General features: G+C 39.5%; 2 protein-coding genes across 4 annotated transcripts in view; one reads left to right on the top strand and one right to left on the bottom strand.

Annotated features, from left to right (window-relative positions):
• LOC132787511 (uncharacterized) overlaps window positions 1-16,188 on the top strand; it is a 28,338-nt gene extending 12,150 nt beyond the window's left edge. For 2 of the 3 annotated variants that reach the window (XM_060794614.1, XM_060794605.1), the window contains 9 exons: window positions 4,174-4,756; window positions 6,149-6,566; window positions 7,068-7,498; window positions 7,560-7,704; window positions 7,766-7,917; window positions 8,015-8,331; window positions 8,442-8,729; window positions 10,906-11,013; window positions 15,733-16,188. In XM_060794614.1, the coding sequence (XP_060650597.1) occupies window positions 4,174-4,756; window positions 6,149-6,566; window positions 7,068-7,498; window positions 7,560-7,704; window positions 7,766-7,917; window positions 8,015-8,331; window positions 8,442-8,729; window positions 10,906-11,013; window positions 15,733-15,891 (2,601 nt within the window). In that variant the 3' untranslated portion in view covers window positions 15,892-16,188. Of the gene's footprint in view, window positions 1-4,173; window positions 4,757-6,148; window positions 6,567-7,067; window positions 7,499-7,559; window positions 7,705-7,765; window positions 7,918-8,014; window positions 8,332-8,441; window positions 8,730-10,905; window positions 11,014-15,716 lie in introns of all 3 variants that reach the window. The other variant, XM_060794621.1, reaches the window with a different exon arrangement.
• On the bottom strand, window positions 2,164-2,981 carry LOC132793767 (uncharacterized). The gene has a single exon (XM_060803846.1). The coding sequence runs from the start codon at window positions 2,853-2,855 to the stop codon at window positions 2,331-2,333; it is 525 nt and encodes a 174-aa protein (XP_060659829.1). The 5' UTR covers window positions 2,856-2,981; the 3' UTR covers window positions 2,164-2,330.
• Window positions 16,189-16,485: the final 297 nt, after the last annotated feature.

Genomic DNA, 16,485 nt, shown 5'->3' with positions numbered 1-16,485 from the left:
GACTTGAGGCAGGTGGCAGGTGGAAGTCACACGTTGCAATTGCAATCGCAGTAGCAAATAGTGCAGGGAGAGTTTCAACGGCAGCTCAGCTGAGTTTAACATAAATCGAATTATGGAGGCACACGTGTATCAGCAACAGCAACAAAATCAGTAGCAGCAACAGCAGCTCAATATCTGTGAGAGAGATACAAGAGATTTTGGTAAAACCAATCTAAGGCACTCTTTCTTTTATCCCAAAAATGCAAATCCAAAATAAAAATGGCACAATTTTGAGGTGCAGAGGAGAGAAGAGGTAAAGCTGGAGCTGCAAATTCTAGCGTTCTTGACAGGCAACAAGAAACAAAATGAAACGAAACGAAATGGAACGCATTAGAGTCAACTCGCATCCAGCACCAATGACAACAAAAACAATCGAGTGTGGCCAGCCAGCAGAGTGAGAGCGGAGAGGAGAGGAGAGGGGGAAGAGGAAGGGAAGGGAAGGGAGGGGGAAACTTTCTAAACATGGCGGCAATGCCGAAAAATCCACTTAAATGGGAGTGCACGTCAGCTTGGCATGTGTGTGTATCACGTACATTTATCTTTGTGTCGTTTTGTAGCACTTAAGCTACACTAACAACACACACGCACACACACTCGACACTCACACACATTCACACACTTATCGAGAGAGATAGAGAGAGAGAGAGCTACTTGTACAACAACGCATTCGTGCCCCCTTTTGCCGTTAGAGTTGTCGTAATGAAACGCAATGGAGCTGCGTGTGAAAGGCCTCGTTGTGTTGCTCATCCTCATCCTCATCCCCATCCCCATCCGCATACTTATCCTCCGGCTGCTCGTCCACAGGACGCACGCATCGCCTCTAAATGAGAATTTGCGCCCAAAAGTACTCGTATCTTGCACTCTCTGAGGTACGCACATTCCGAACCCATTCCCATTCCCATTTCCAATCTCGTTCCCATTCCCAAAACCAGCATCATGCCCATTTGGACACTATTCTATGGGCGACTGGACACGAACATGGATGTGAATGCGAATGTGTGGATATGGCCAGGAGTGGGGGGACGAGAGAACAGGAGACGATGGCGTGTATTGAATTTGTATTTATGATGTGCACATAAAATACAATAACACCATTAAAATAGCTGCAGCAACACTAACAACAATGGAACACAACAAGATTCAGTTAAGGCAGCAACGAAACTTTTATACGCTCACTTTTTGTCACTGAAGAATGTGAAAAAGTCGAATTATATTGGAATTAGTTTTCAATTTGAAATTTATGCTGAGCTTAAAACATATAAGATTAGGCTATGAAATTGTATCTTCACTCTTTGCAATTTATATTTTTCCAGCAGTGCAAAGTTCTGATTTCTAGTACCAAAAGAAGTTTAGTCTCTAAATTTGATTTTTAAAAGTTCTTCATTTGAAAATCCTTTATAATAATGTTTATCAGCAACCGAAAGTACAACAAATTAGTTTAATCCAGAAATACCCAGTAAATTGCCTTTATAAATTTATAGAACAGTTTAAATTTGTTTTGTTTTTATTAATGAATTATCAACACATTATTATAATTATTGTCCAACTAGTTTAAAGCACTTTCAACTATCGATAGACTAAACAATTACTTGACTCTCATAATTTTGAGTATATTCCAAGGAGAAGAGCATAGTGAAGTGGTCTAGCAATCTTCTGTTTGGAGCACATTTGCGTTTGTTTCTTCTGCCTGCTGATGGCTTTTGGCCATGTCGTGTGCCTTACTCTGGCTCTGGCTCTTGCTCTGGCACGACATGGTCCTTGGGTCCATGGCATGTGGCTTGCTATTTTACGCCATTATAGCCAAGTTTGGTTGCCGTTTGGCATAAATTTATATGCAGTCGCCGCTGCCGCTGCCGTTGCCGTTGCTCGATGTTGTGGTGGCAACGGAAATTACCATTTTATTATTACAAGCCTTGCTGTTGCTGCTGCTGCTGCTGCGAGGACAAGCCGGAGGTTGCCCCTTTGCCTCGCACCCCAGACCTTATTGAATTCACATTAAAATTGGTAATGGATATGCATGCACACGAATCACATGCGAACGTACATATATACGTACATACATTTATGCATATGTATAAACAAAATAACAAAAGCAACAACTACAAAGTTGTCGTGCAACATGGGGCAATCAGAACGAACAACTCTGTGGATGCAAATCTGGCAGATATTTATTTATGCTTCTTTATTATTGAGTGCCGAGCTCAAATGCTGGGTTAATTGCTTGCTGCTGCTGCTGTTGCGATAACGTCCCGAAAGTTCTGCATAATTAAGGGATTATATCCAATATGCTTCTAATCGGTCTCGGCCGTTTGTTCTGTCTGCTGTTTGCCATCGTCATCTGAGCCCTCGTCGGAGTCTAGCAAAACGCCTGCCACATAGAAGCGATCGTCGAGCATATTCTTCCAGCCATGCAAGTGATTTTCGAATGATTTTCCCTCTTCTTTGGCACTCTTTTTAATGTACGCGAGGATGTCGGTGCCCGTGAGCTCTTTTAAGCTGCCGTTTGGTCCAAAGTCCTCGCAACTCGAAACATCATAGATTACACCCTCCAGAGCCAGCAATAGTATGCCATTGTTATTATTTGCATTATATATAGCCAGATCCCTGGCACTCATACGCAGATCCTTCAGCGGAGCGGGCAACTCAATGTGTCCCTGTCGCTTGTAGTCCTCGTCATCGTACGAGGGATGTGCGAAACGATGCGAAAGACTGCGATAAATCTTGTAGCCCACAACGCTGGTGAATGTCAAAGCCACCACAGGAGATGTTACAAAATCTCGCAGAAAAGAGACACCAGTTTCCCAAGAAATATTCATTCTCTCTATGAATTAATTTGTAGTTTTGATTTAAAAATGATTTTCTCACAACTTTGCGCGCTTCAAATACGACTTCTAGAACTGAGATGAAATAGCTGAAATAGAAAACTGAGGGGGAATCAATAAAAAATATTGAAAGCACAGCTTGTTAATTTTTTTTGACAATTGTGAAATTGAAAGCAATGAATTTGAATCCTATAAAGCAAGTGGAATTAGTCACATCAACTCAGAAAGAATTTTAATGGACATCAGTAATAATTATGAAAACAAGACGACAGAAATATGATATTTTAATTGGGCGCTCATGAACGAAATCGCAAACAATAATTTACTACATGTATGGTTAATTGTATTCACCATAGACACAACATTGATTGATTACAAGCGAAGTTTCCGTTGCGCCTTAAAGATAGGCAACACTTTCTTGTCTTCAGCCTTTTAGAAGGTCTTTTGACGAATAAGAATGGAGTAGCAGATGGAGCACACTAAGAATTTAAACTCAGAAAAGATAATTATACCCGCTACCCATTGGGTAGAAGGGTATTATAACTTTGTGCCGACAGGAAATGTATGTAACAGGTAGAAGGAGGCATCTCCGACCCTAAAAAGTATATATGTTCTTGATCAGCGTCAACAGCCGAGACGATCAAGCCATGTCCGTCTGTGTGTCTGTCCGTCCGTCCGTATGAAACACTGGATCTCAGAGACTATAAGAGATAGAGCTCTAATTTTTTCGACAGCATTTGTTATGTTTGCACACAGATCAAGTTTGTTTCTAATTTTTGCCACGCCCACTTCCGCCCCCGCAAATCAAAAAAATCGAATAACAAGCCTAATTTTAAAGCTAGAGTTGGTATTTTGGTATATACAATAATTACTGTAGTAGTTATGATTCCTGAAAATTTGGTTGCGATCAGATAAAAATTGTCGAAGTTATTAAAGAAATACTTTTGTATGGGCAAAAACGCCTACTTACTAGGGGTCTTAGTTGCTTTGGCCGACAATCTGGCACATTGTGCCGTCTATGGTATATTTTGAATGCGGTACTATATCGATATACCAAACATATCATTTTTTAGAATTTTTTTTTAGTATTTTCGGTACATTTGATGATAGGTATAATTGAATGATACCGCAATATTTTGCCTTTATTAAAAATGGGTAGCGGGTATCTCACAGTCGAGCACACTCGACTGTAACTTTCTTACTTGTTTTTCAATTACCCTTATCTTTAAAATAATTAAAAAACCTATGATAATCAGTTTAAGATTTTTCTCATTAATTGAAAATTTCAATTTAATTGACGTCTTTTCCTTAGGTCTGGTGGTCGCCTTGTCCCAGCAGAGAGTGTCCAGAGGAACCGGAGCTGGATTTGGCCGTGCATCAATGCGTCGACTATTGTCTGATGCAGGAGCAAACGAATCCAGAGCTCTACACTGATTTGCCTGCAACAACGACTAGAAGAGCAACAACAACCTCCTCCACTACAACAATGAGCGCATTGGGAGGAATGTCCACTCCCGGAGTAGATGCGGGTGCGGCGACAGACCCCACATGGGTCAGTGAGACAACAATGGCATCAACTACAACTACAACGACGACTACAACGACGACGTCGACAACATCTTCGCCCGCATCATCATTGCCGGCATTATTCGCAACGCAAACGAGAAGCAGATACCAAGATGTACTTAATAATATGTCATCGACCATGTTCCCGCCACTGGAGAACGCACCAGCAATGTCCTTGCTCCTCCTTCAGCAGCAGCAGCAACAGCTACAGCAGGAGCAGCAGTCACCCTCAGTTGGGGCATCCTCCTCGTCCTCGTCATCGTCATCGTCATCGTCGTCATCATTATCATCAGCTGAATTGTCAGCCATGTCCATGCAGGGATTGAATCGTAAGTGACACTTCTACATGATGATCCCACTCTTGGACATTGCTCTCCTTCCTCCTCTAGCTCTTCCATCTACTTCCACTGCTTTTCCGACTTCATTCTGATTATCACCATTGCTTGCTGCCGTGTCCTAGTCTCTCCTGCTGCTTGTTAGCCGTTAGTTTTCCTGTCAGCTATGTTATTCCTCCACCCATTGCCCATTGTCCACACACACACACACACATACACACATTCGTGTCCTTGTGTGTTTGTGTTTCATACATACTTTTATTAGTTTGTTTTTCTGCCATCATTCGTGGCCAAGCTGTGAGAGGTAGCAAGGTGGATAAACTTGCCCCAGTAAAAGCCAAAGACGAACGAGTTAAGCTCCTTGCTCCGCCATTCGACATTCGACAGCACAAATAGTATGAAACACCATAATAAATGCGGATTCAACCTGTGTTCTTTGCTGTGGTTTGGTGCCCAACTGGACCAACATGTTCTTATTAAAGACCTCGCCACACAACTCAGCAAACTTCTCAACTTTTTACAGAACTTCGCAAGGAGTTTTTTCTTGTTTTCATAAAATTTCAACAGATGAGAAACTTGTCTGAAATTGACAAACTCTCTCGAAATAAGCACTATTGCTAAAAGTAGATAATCATAAATAGCGAATAATTGCACAAGTTATTGAGAAATTCTATGTTTCTTCAAAGTAAGTTTCAAAGAATCAGCTTAGTCTGGAAAAAATATTGTGGCCTTTGCTCTGAACATATAATTTTAATTTAAGACAAGTTTAAATACTTTCAGTTCTTCAAACTTTAGATATGCTGTTAGAATTAATGTTTGAATTCAAACATCGCTATTGCAATTAATTTCAAAGATTAACGAAAATACAAAAAATATTATCCAAAACATAATAATGAAACTAGATTACGAAGAGTATATTCATTGATGCACTAATAAAACACATTGCTTTCAATATAGAAATTCTAAACTGAAGCTGAAAGAGTTTGCAACAACAACAGATTATTGCAATGCGATTGCATTTTTGCATTTTATATGCAACAATTTCACACATGAATAAATTTGCTGCAAATCCTGATTGCCGCAACATGGTTCAATGAAATCTGGACATTTATTAAAATACAAATATCTGCATTGTATTTATAAATATTCTATTTTTGAAATAGATAGCAACTGCAAGAAATATATTTTATTTTTTTAAAGCACTTTTAAGTCCCTCAGTGCAACAATAGATTGTGCTCCAGAGTTGACATTTGCACAATTGGAAATCTCTCATGCATATCCAGTTGCCCTTATTGTCCCATCCCGTCAAGCTGCTGTCAGGCAGCTGCTCAGCTGCCCAGCAGCAATTTGCTTAGTTTCAAATCTAATTTCATTCTTGCTTTGCAGTTTCCACGGGCAATGCAGCCGCCACAGACGATGGCAAGCCGAAGGAGAGCAGCAGTTGGGTGCACTCGGATAATTCGGATGCCACGTACTTTATGCTGCAAATGCATCCCGATCTCGCCGATCCCACTGAGCAGTTGGGCATGGAAATCGAACAGGATGATAACGAGACAGTGACCGATATCAGGCAACGTTTTGGCGAGGACCGTCTTGTGAAAATGCAAATCAATCTCACGGACATGGATGATTTGGATTTGCGTTGTGGTGGCCTCGTCAGGCGCACCAACATCTCGTATGTCAATGCCGGAGCTGTCAAGTGCATGATGCAGCGTTGCACGTTCACCCAGCATGCCCCAGAGATTTGTCCGCCGGACTACAAGGAAACCGATGACACCATTTTCTGGATATACTTTTTGTTGAGGTAACATTTAAATGCAGCTTTAGAAACTGTATATTTTTAAGGTTTATTTTAATTTCAGACGTTGTCTATAGAAATAATAATGTATTTAACACATGAATTGAATTAACAAATAATTTAAGATAGTTACTGAAGTTCGACAGAACAATCCTAAATGTATTTTAAAATGTATTGGTTTTGTTTCTTTAAACCTAAATTGCATTTGAAATGAAATAATTCCATACGACACAATACCATATTTAATTATGGAATTTATAAAGCTACAGTAAATGAATTCATAATTATGTTAAGGCAATTGAAAAAAAAGAGGGCAATTGTATTGATACTCTTTCTTTAGAATTTCCTTTCTAAGGTGAATTTTTTAAAATGAAATTAAGGAAGGAAGTTAAAGTTTCTGGAATTTAGCAAAAAGAAATAATAATAGATTGTGTCTTATGAAAATGAAAATACAAAAATGATAAAGACTTCCATTCTCATTGATTGTTTTGTCGACTTTTGTTGCAGATTCCTGGCAACCACCATGCTGTCAGCTGGTGTAACCATCATGGATCCCATTGCGTTGACAATGATAGAGAAGTTTGGCGGCGACTTTGGCCGCGAACGTCTCTTCTCCAGCATCGGCATGGCCATCTTTTCGCCCATCACTGGCATCATGATTGACTACTCATCGCGGGGCTTGGGCTACACGGACTACTCGGCGGCATTCTATACGTATGATGTGTTGCTGGTCATATCAACAATGTCGGTGCTAATGATGCCGTTGGGCGAGAAGTTGCCGGCGGATAATGTGTTTAGGGATTTGTGGAATCTATTGAAAATGCCGCACGTGATTGCATTTATCATCTTTCTGTTTGTGCTCGGCAATTTCTGGGGCTTTATCGAGAGTTTTCTCTTTCTCTATCTCAAGGAGCTGGGTGCGCCCAACTATCTGCTTGGTAAGCTTCGTCGGGCTCAACGCAGTGACATTAACTTTATTTTATATTTTCATTACTTTAGGTATAACAATTACGGTGGGCACTGTGAGCAGCATTCCTTTTCTGTATGGCGCTGAGAAGATCACACGTATCTTTGGCCATGTTAATCTGATTATCATCGCATTCTTCTCGCATGCCGGACGACTGGTCGGCTATTCCTTTATAGAGTAAGGCAAAGACAGAGACGCAGATTGTAGAGAATAATTTAATTGACTTTGAGTTTGGTAGGAATGCCTGGTGGTGTTTCCCCTTTGAGGCCATGGAATCGCTCTCCTGCCACTTGATGTGGGTGGCTGCTGCAACGTATTGCTCCATCTTGGCGCCCAAGAGTCTGTTGGCCACGCTGATTGGCGTACTGGGCATGGCGCACTTCAGTCTGGGCAAGTAGTAGAGAACTTCAACTCAACTCCAACTGGTGTGGAATGTCTTTTGACCGCAGAAGATGCTGTTTCTTGTCTGTTTCTGTCTGTGTTGCAGGACGAGGCAGTGGCAGCTTCACGGGTGGCCTGCTCATCGGACAGTTTGGCACACGCGATGCCTTCCGTTATATGGGATTGTTGGCTGTGGTCGGTGGCATTGCTTACGGTCTGTTGCATCTCATTTGGCTGCGCAAATTCGATCACACCACCGAGGAGTCCGAGGAGGAAGTCGAGGCTGTCGAGGCAGGCGAGACGGAGAAATTGACGGAACCGGCGACCAAAGAGCAGGGCACATCGATGTCGTTGGAGCGTCTCAGTCTCATGATCAAATACAATCAGATTGGCAGTCTGTCATCGCTGCCACGCGGCTCGCGGGTTAGTTTCCTCCTTCCCCTCCACATACACAAAGCGAACTTTATGTGCGCGCAGAAAAAAGGTTTTAATTGAAATTCCCCCTTCTCAACTACATTTCATTTGCAATGCAGGCGGATATACACGACCATTTGTCGGTGCGTCGCAGCAGCTACAACGTGGAGTCGCTGCGGGGCGTGCCGAGGCACGGCAATATTGGGAGCAGCGCATCCAAGGTGGATATACTGCGTTCGGCTCTTGAAATTAATCACAAGTCCTCGAACAATTCGATGCTGAGCAAAGCCGATAACAAAACGTCAAATCAATCACTGGGTCGCAATCGTGCCGACAGTGCGCCCAAATTGAATCACAGCAATCTAAAGAATATTTCACAACCCGCCCTCGAGGGCGTTGTATTAGAGGTGAGTGCTGTTTTTCCTCCCAGTTTCCAGTTCCCAGTTCCCAGGTTCCCAATCCCAAGTCCCCAAATGTCCCACTCTCTCTCTCTCTCTGTCTCTTTCTCTTACTTTGTCAGTCTGTGGCTCCTTTTTGCTCTCTCTCTCTCTCTCAGTCTTTGTGTGTGTCGATGATTGCCGTCAATTGTTTTGATTTGTTTTTTTCTTGTTGTTGTTTTTCTTCTTTTTTTTTTGGTTTTTTGCTTTGGGTTCTTGGAGTTTACAGCAGCTGTTGCCTTCAATAACTTTTTAGCATACCTAGAGAGAGATGTCCTGCTCTCTGACTACCGGATGCCGAGCACCACTGCATCCGCCACAGCCTCAGCCTCAGCCACAGCCACAGTCACAGTCACCATTCATTCATCGCTCAAACGTTCATTGTTCACTTTCAGTCAGCCAGCTGTGTGTGAGTGTGTGTGTTTTGTATCTGTGTTTGTTCGCTTTTGATGCTGCTTCAATGGCTTTGATTTCTTCTTTCGAATGCGAAAACGAATTGGAAGCCAACCTTATTGCTTTTTGTTTTCAAGACAAACACGAGCTCTCGTACACGAAACAAGAACACAGCTTAGCACAGCATAGTACAGCAAACAAGACACAGGTGACATAGTCTGCCAGCAGCAGGTCAAAGGTCGCCATGTTTGTTGTCATAGCTTAAAGGCTGAAGTTTAGACTCGTTTAGTGTTCAACTACAGTCGAACTTGCCTAACTCAAAGCACCACAAGGCAGCGAAAAAAGTTAAACTCCCAAGGACTGACAAGCTGTGAAGAATTATTCTTGGGGAAATTTTACGAGTTATTGAATTAAAAAACTCCAAGAAGAGTGTATAACGAACCTCTACACATTAATTACTGTAATTACAACTTTTAACCAGAACATTTAAGTTGGGTTTGCTACTAATAAAAAGAGATTTAAATTTATTTAAAGCATAATTTGGCAAAGTCTGAAAGTTTAACAATTATTCATTTATTCTACATTCAAAATGCCTCAAATGAAGTATAGAAGTTCCATTTGAATGAAATTGCCTTGGAGATACATTTGAATATCAAATTCAATTTAAAAGATCAATAATTGTTCCAAGATTTCTGAATCAAAGAAACAATTGTATTTTAAAAATAACATTTGAAGCTGCTTCAATTGAAATATAGTAAATGACTTTTCAATTAGATTATATCAAATAACATTGTCTAAAAGATACATTTAATTATCAATTGCAATTCAAGAGTCAAATATTCCTAATAAAATACGAAATTGCTGCCTCACATTAGCTACTGAAGCAACTACATTTGAAGACAATTTCTAAAGAGGAATCCATCTATTCATGTTATATTTATCTGACAGACTTTTGTTGAAGCGTGCAATCCACAAAAACTGTGGAGCACTTTATATGGCTGAAGGGCAAGAGTTAATTTCATAATTAATTAGTAAAGCTTTCAGTCGAGCTTTTATGGCAGCCCAACCGACCATAATTCAATAAATCAAATGTGGTTGCAGCACAAATGTGCAACACACAAAAACAAGCAACAACAAAAAAAAGAAAAAAAGAAAAAGATGAAACAGTACAGAACAGACAAACATAAAACAGAGCAACTGAAGAACAACAGCAACAAATTAATGAATTTATGAACATGCCAAACTTTGCCTTGGCATTTGCAGGCGGCAGGCAGCAGTCAGCAGGCAGCAAACAACAACACTTCATGGTGGACCGCCGGACAGGCGGACAGGAAAGGCGGACGCACTGACTAACTGACTAACTGACAAACTGACAGTCGAGCTGCACATCAGTGAGCAGGAAACAAAAGCCAGCACCCCGAACATCACAGCAGGGAGTTGAGCTGAGAGCTGTGAGAGCTGAGAACTGAGAGCTGAGAATTGAGAAGCGAGCTCAGCTTGCAAATTGCAGGCCAGTTCCACAAAAAATGTAAAAAAGGGGAGGCAACACACAGAAGAAAAGTTCGTTTTTGGCTTTTCGTTTGTGCAAAATAAATTTCCCTCACAGTGAGAGAGAGAGCAAGACAGAGTGTGAAAGAGAGAGTGAGAGAGAGAGAGCAAATGTGTGTGAGATAGAGAGAGTGCATCTATACTATAATATCTAACTACGCGAGTCTGTTTGTTTGTCCTCACATTCACATGCACATACAAACAGGGAGTGGAATCAACATTCTTTCCAAGCCGCATGAAAAAGTATCCAAGTGGTTTGTTAACTTCAATACCCGCTGTGGATTTATCTGTAATACCCAGCTCCATGTTAATGGTAATGTACAAAAGCCAAGCCAAAATAGACGAACATACAAAACAAAAAAAAAAATGCATTCAACTTAACCCAGTTGCTGGCCAAAGCCGCAGCGCAAATGCTCTTGCAGCTGAGAGATTAAAGAAGAGAAACAAATTCAGATTATGTTGTACTATAAATCATAAATACATATAAAAGAACATATGTATATGTACATATATACAATTTGTTGAAGAGATTAAAACGAGAGAAAATAAGAATGTTTACATATTTCTAAAGTTAGCTTGAAAGTCAAACTTCTACCTCCTCACATAATACTTTTAGCTGAAAAAGTTGATAGGGAAAACACTTTCATTTGCCCATTTTCTTATAAGTTAGTCACTTAATAGATCAAAGTTTTATATTTTATAGATTTCCCTATTATATCATTTAGCTATAGTTCTCTTTCTCTCACTGCAAGAGTTTCGCCACAGTAACATGCATGCATAAGTATTTACTTGCACAGTAGATTGGAGTATATAAGTATGTTATTGCCTGACTCCGGCATGCATCCCGAGATCAACTACTAATCCCTGCAACATGGCGTGTACATCACATCACCACAGCAAAAGCAGCAGCAAAGAAATCGCCTGGCAAAAACGCGTGGCCAGCGGCTAGAGCAGGGCATGAACCGCTCTCTCTTTACCCCTTCTCCTGCCACCGCAGTGGCTATTACCACTTCCCACTCTTCCACTCTGGCCACACTTTTCTAGCCACTCTCCATCTCCTGTCACTACAACTCCTACATCTACATCCCCGTTTTCCGTCTCGTGTTTGAACTGCTGCTTTATCTGCTGCTCCTATTTCAACTCCAGCTTCCATCTCCATCTCCCAAAACTTGCTCCTCCAGCTTGTCCTCTCTTCTAGTTTGTTGCTGTTTGACTGCACTTGCGAGTGCAGTGGAGGCATCAAGTTATTTCGTTGAATTTAAACCCGGACTTGCGCCATTTGGCTTTTAGCTGCACTTGTTTGGCCAAGCACCACTGCCCTCACCTTCCCCCACCACTTCTCCTGCTGCGGCCTCGAGTTGTGTGGCACGCCTAGTTAGGTTTGGTTTGGCATCGCATATCCCGCACAAATGCGCGTTGCATGCACCATTCGTTATTTTATGCCACTTTTAAAGTAAACAATTTGCGCTTATTTTTATTTTCATTTTCGTTTTCATTTTATTTGGTGTGTGTTTTCTCTTCTCGTTCGGTTTTCTGTCTGATTCCAAAAATAATACGTTGAAATTGTCGCCTTTGCTATTTTTCTTTCGCTTTGATTTTGTTTGCGTTTTAAGCCAAATGATTTGTTGCTCAACTTAGTACAAGTTGACAAAAAAAACAAAAAAGGAAAAGCGAGAAAAAAAAATCAACAAACGCAGCTGCTGCAAAGGCAACAATAAGCTCAACAAACGTTGAGGAGCGAGGAACGAGGAGGGAAGAGCACAAAATGCTGCATGGCAGTCGACAAGAGGAAGAGGAAACAAAAACATTGTCGTAAAACAAACAAACAAAAGCAGCAGCAGCAGCAGCATAGCAAAAGACGCAGTTTTGTGTAACGTTCAAAACGATTTTGAAGTTCACTCTGGGCCGTGGTGTTCGACTAATCGAATGGGTGTTAAATTTAAAAGCAGTTTCATTGAAAGCCAACTACACACATTTCATGTGCATAAAATAGAGAACAAAGCAAATGGCTATAAACCGATTGCTTTCCATTCATTCATTGATTGTCCTCCACTGTTACTTTATCCACTGTGCAGCAAGTATTCTAGTTTTCTGAAGCAGATTTATTAGCATCCATAAAGTGTGTGGTACCATATTTTTTTGCAGCTGAATGATAAACAAAGCCACTAAACTTATTTTTCTCCATATATTTGCTGGCTTGTTTTTTTTAGCTCTTCAACTCGTGCTCTTTTCGTAGTTTGTTTATGCATTTTATTGAGGTCATATGACTCACATAAAACTCTACAAAAACCTAAGTACCGAATTTATGACGCAGTTAAATAATATTTGGGAAATGTCAAATATACGAGCAAACAAAATATGAGTATAAATATTTTTTCAGGCTTTTTCAGGCGACAACAAAAATTTGACAAATATTTTTCAAATTGTTGTAAATATTATTTTATTACGCTGGGCTTTTATTAATTGCAGTTTTTACGCAGTTCTACTGAAAAAGCCATTGCACTCCAGTTGTTCAGTTGGTGTAAATTATGCGTTTCCACAGCATTTGGGACACTGTATTAACAACGCCACATTCGATTTCCTTCTCACATATATTTTACTATTTTCAATGGCACGTACGAATTTTCTTCCATTTCCTGTTAGCTATTCTCCTATTTCGCCCCCATGGAAACCTTCAGCACATATTGTTGCCAGCATTATTTTCTTTTTATTTTCATTTCGCATAAAGCGATTTATCGACGTGCGAGGGAGAGTAGGAAACAATAGCAAAACAAAACGAGTAAATATACAACATAAGAAATCGAACTTTGGCACGTCGAATACTAAATATCCTTGACAGCTCAAAATTATAGAAATATAATATAAAATGTCAATCGATAAAAGGTTTTCAGCAACCAAGACTACCGAAAATAGACAAGTGTAGCAAAAGGATTAGCTGCTGAAGCTATAACTAAGAAATATTATGATAAATATAAAAAACTCTATATGGTTTTACTCTTCAAGAAAATTATAATACTCTAAGCTGAGGGTATAGAAATACCAGCAAATATTTATACGCGAATCTCAAAATAAAAGCCATGTAATTTGACGCTGCTGTTGGCTGGGAAACTGGCTCTTGGCTCTGAAGACTGAATGGCTGGCTGTCTGGGTGGTTGGCCAACATTTGTCATTGTTGAATTTGGTCGGGAACGACTTTATATGGCTGAACGCCAACGCCATCGACTTTATGTCTATATCTCAATGCATAACGCGCAAAAAGTGAGTACGAAATTGTGCGTAAGTAATTCTTATTGAAAAGCTGGGGAAATACTCTTAGAACGAAAAAAACGAACGAGCAAAGCAACAACGGCTGCTGAAGGGAATGGGAATGGGACACAAAACAAAGGCAGTAAATGCGCATACTTTTTTATACGAAGCTAAACAAAAAATCAACTGATGAGCTACGCGAGCTCAAACACACACAATGGGCATGAATGGAGGCAGAAGTAACATAGAAAGAGGAACAGAAGATGAAGGAGGAAATGTGTGTGTGTGAATTGTGCACTCAGCTGCAATGGGCGAGTGCGCGTTGTATTTGTTTTGTAGTTTTAGCCTGTTTAAATAAAAGCAAAAAACCAAAAAAACAATAAAAACATTAAAAAAGCACACATCCACAAATGCAAACAACAACCGCAGTAGCGTTTGATGCTAACGATTTTTAGCAAAAGTCTGATGGTGTGGAAAACCAATAAAAAAAAAACAAAAACAATTTTGCATATAATTCAATCGACATTTAGCCTGACTTTGATATACCGCCACCTGGGAGTTTAATATAATTAAAGCACATTTCTATAGAAATTGTGTGGTTAACATCTCCCAATTATTTTTCAATATTACGTATACGTTAGTAGTCAAAGCTGTATTTATATCGAAAGAACAATTCGCAATTTCGTTATCTAACGCAGTGAACGCAATACTTGATATTAAATCGGTAGATATCGAATTATCTTTAACAAATTTATGAACATTGTATAAAGAAGATTCAAATTTTAAATAAAGTTTGTTTTTTTTTTTTATTTGTGCATACAGCAAACTGAAAAGTTGTTGGATTGTATGCAAATTGCACTGGCTCAAGCATTGAAAAATGCCATCAACAGATCGAGGAGCTAATGGGAGCAGAAATGAAATGCAAAAACCAAAAAAATACACCAACAACAGGAAAAAAAAAGGAAAATGAGAGAAAACTTTTGCAAAAGCCGCAGTTGCTATTCATTTAAAAATCGTTTTGTTGTGCACTTAAACGTGTGTGTGGAGTATAATATGTGAAAGCTGAAATTAGCATGCAGGTTGAGAACTCACTTGCACATTTCTATGAGAGTTTCATAAAAACAGCCAACAACAAACAAACCGAACACATAAACAAACAAACATATTGCGGGTGCAATTCTCACTGAGTTTTCCACCTGCAATCGAGCAAGAGAACCGATTCAGAACGATAAAGGGAAAAGAGAAAATTGGAACTGCTTTTCGGTTTTTATTGTGTTGTTTGCATTCCAGTTGGTTGGCTAGTTAATTTGTATGCTTGTTATGGAATTGGTTTTTCATTTACTTTAGTTTTTAATTGGCAAAGCATTTTATAAATCCTGTTCATTTCCTCCCTCTGCTACTGGACTTTTGCAAACGGGGCGGAAGCGATGCAGAGCGATGCAATCGAGCGTGGCCGAGCAGTGCAGAGCAAAGGAAAATGCAGCTGTTTAGTTGGGGAACTGTTTGCCAAGTGAATAAACTGGGGAGTGAAGCATATTTGCATATTTTTTAATAGAGGCGTGGCCATTCAATGTCTAAATGAAATATATAAATAAAAAATAATAACGAAAGTTTACTACAAATTTGTTCATAAATATTAAGTATACGCATTTGCTTGGTATTATCAATATATACTTACTTATCTCACCGTTAATAAATATTCTTCACACATTGCATGAGCATGCTTTTAATTATCCTGCCATCCTTTCGGCTCTCGTTTTGCTTAATCAGGTTCCTTTCATCTCAGGATCAGGAGGGTCCCAAGGTAATACCCGAGGAGACCGAGTTGAACTCGTCGAAGACCACAGTCGCTGGCAGCGCGGAGGAGACAACAACAACAGCACCGGCAGTTCAGAGCACGCAGCTTAATGGGAACGGCAAGGGTCCGCAGGACAATGACAATTGATTTGAAGCCACAACTAACGGGGCGTATAAGTGATATTAATAAACAATAAACCAAATGAGAAATGAAATTACACAACAAATAACAATTACTATTTGAAACTTATAGAATAATATCTCTGTTTTTTTCTGTGTGAAATTATAAACGAATCATTGTTAATTGTTATGAGTAAAATGAAAATATAAATGTGTATTTTATTGAAAACCGTTCGCGAATTGTTTCGAAATTCGCCCAGAAATGTAATTGATTTGCATTCGTGTAAATTAAACTATAATTGTCAACAGAAACTGTTTGTTTGCCTTTATTTAATTCACATACCGAGTTTCATTTTATTTTGTCATTATTATTATTTGCTAATTATTTAAAAAATTTAAATTATTTTTGCATTTTCTTTGCATTTCAGATATTTTTTTTTTGCAATGTATTTTTTCTGTTCTTTTTTGTTCTTATGCTAAAGCTGACTCAGGTTAAATTTAATTTAATTCATTTTCTTTTTTTGTATTTTATTCTTTTCAAAACGTCACTTATTCACCGTAATTACTTAATATAGCATTTAAATTACAAACTCATTTACCATTTACCATTTGTTAATCAATA

The sequence above is a fragment of the Drosophila nasuta genome, chromosome 2L, assembly GCF_023558535.2.
Source record: "Drosophila nasuta strain 15112-1781.00 chromosome 2L, ASM2355853v1, whole genome shotgun sequence".
Taxonomy (NCBI): Eukaryota; Metazoa; Arthropoda; class Insecta; order Diptera; family Drosophilidae; genus Drosophila; species Drosophila nasuta.
This window is presented reverse-complemented; position numbering and strand designations above follow the sequence as displayed.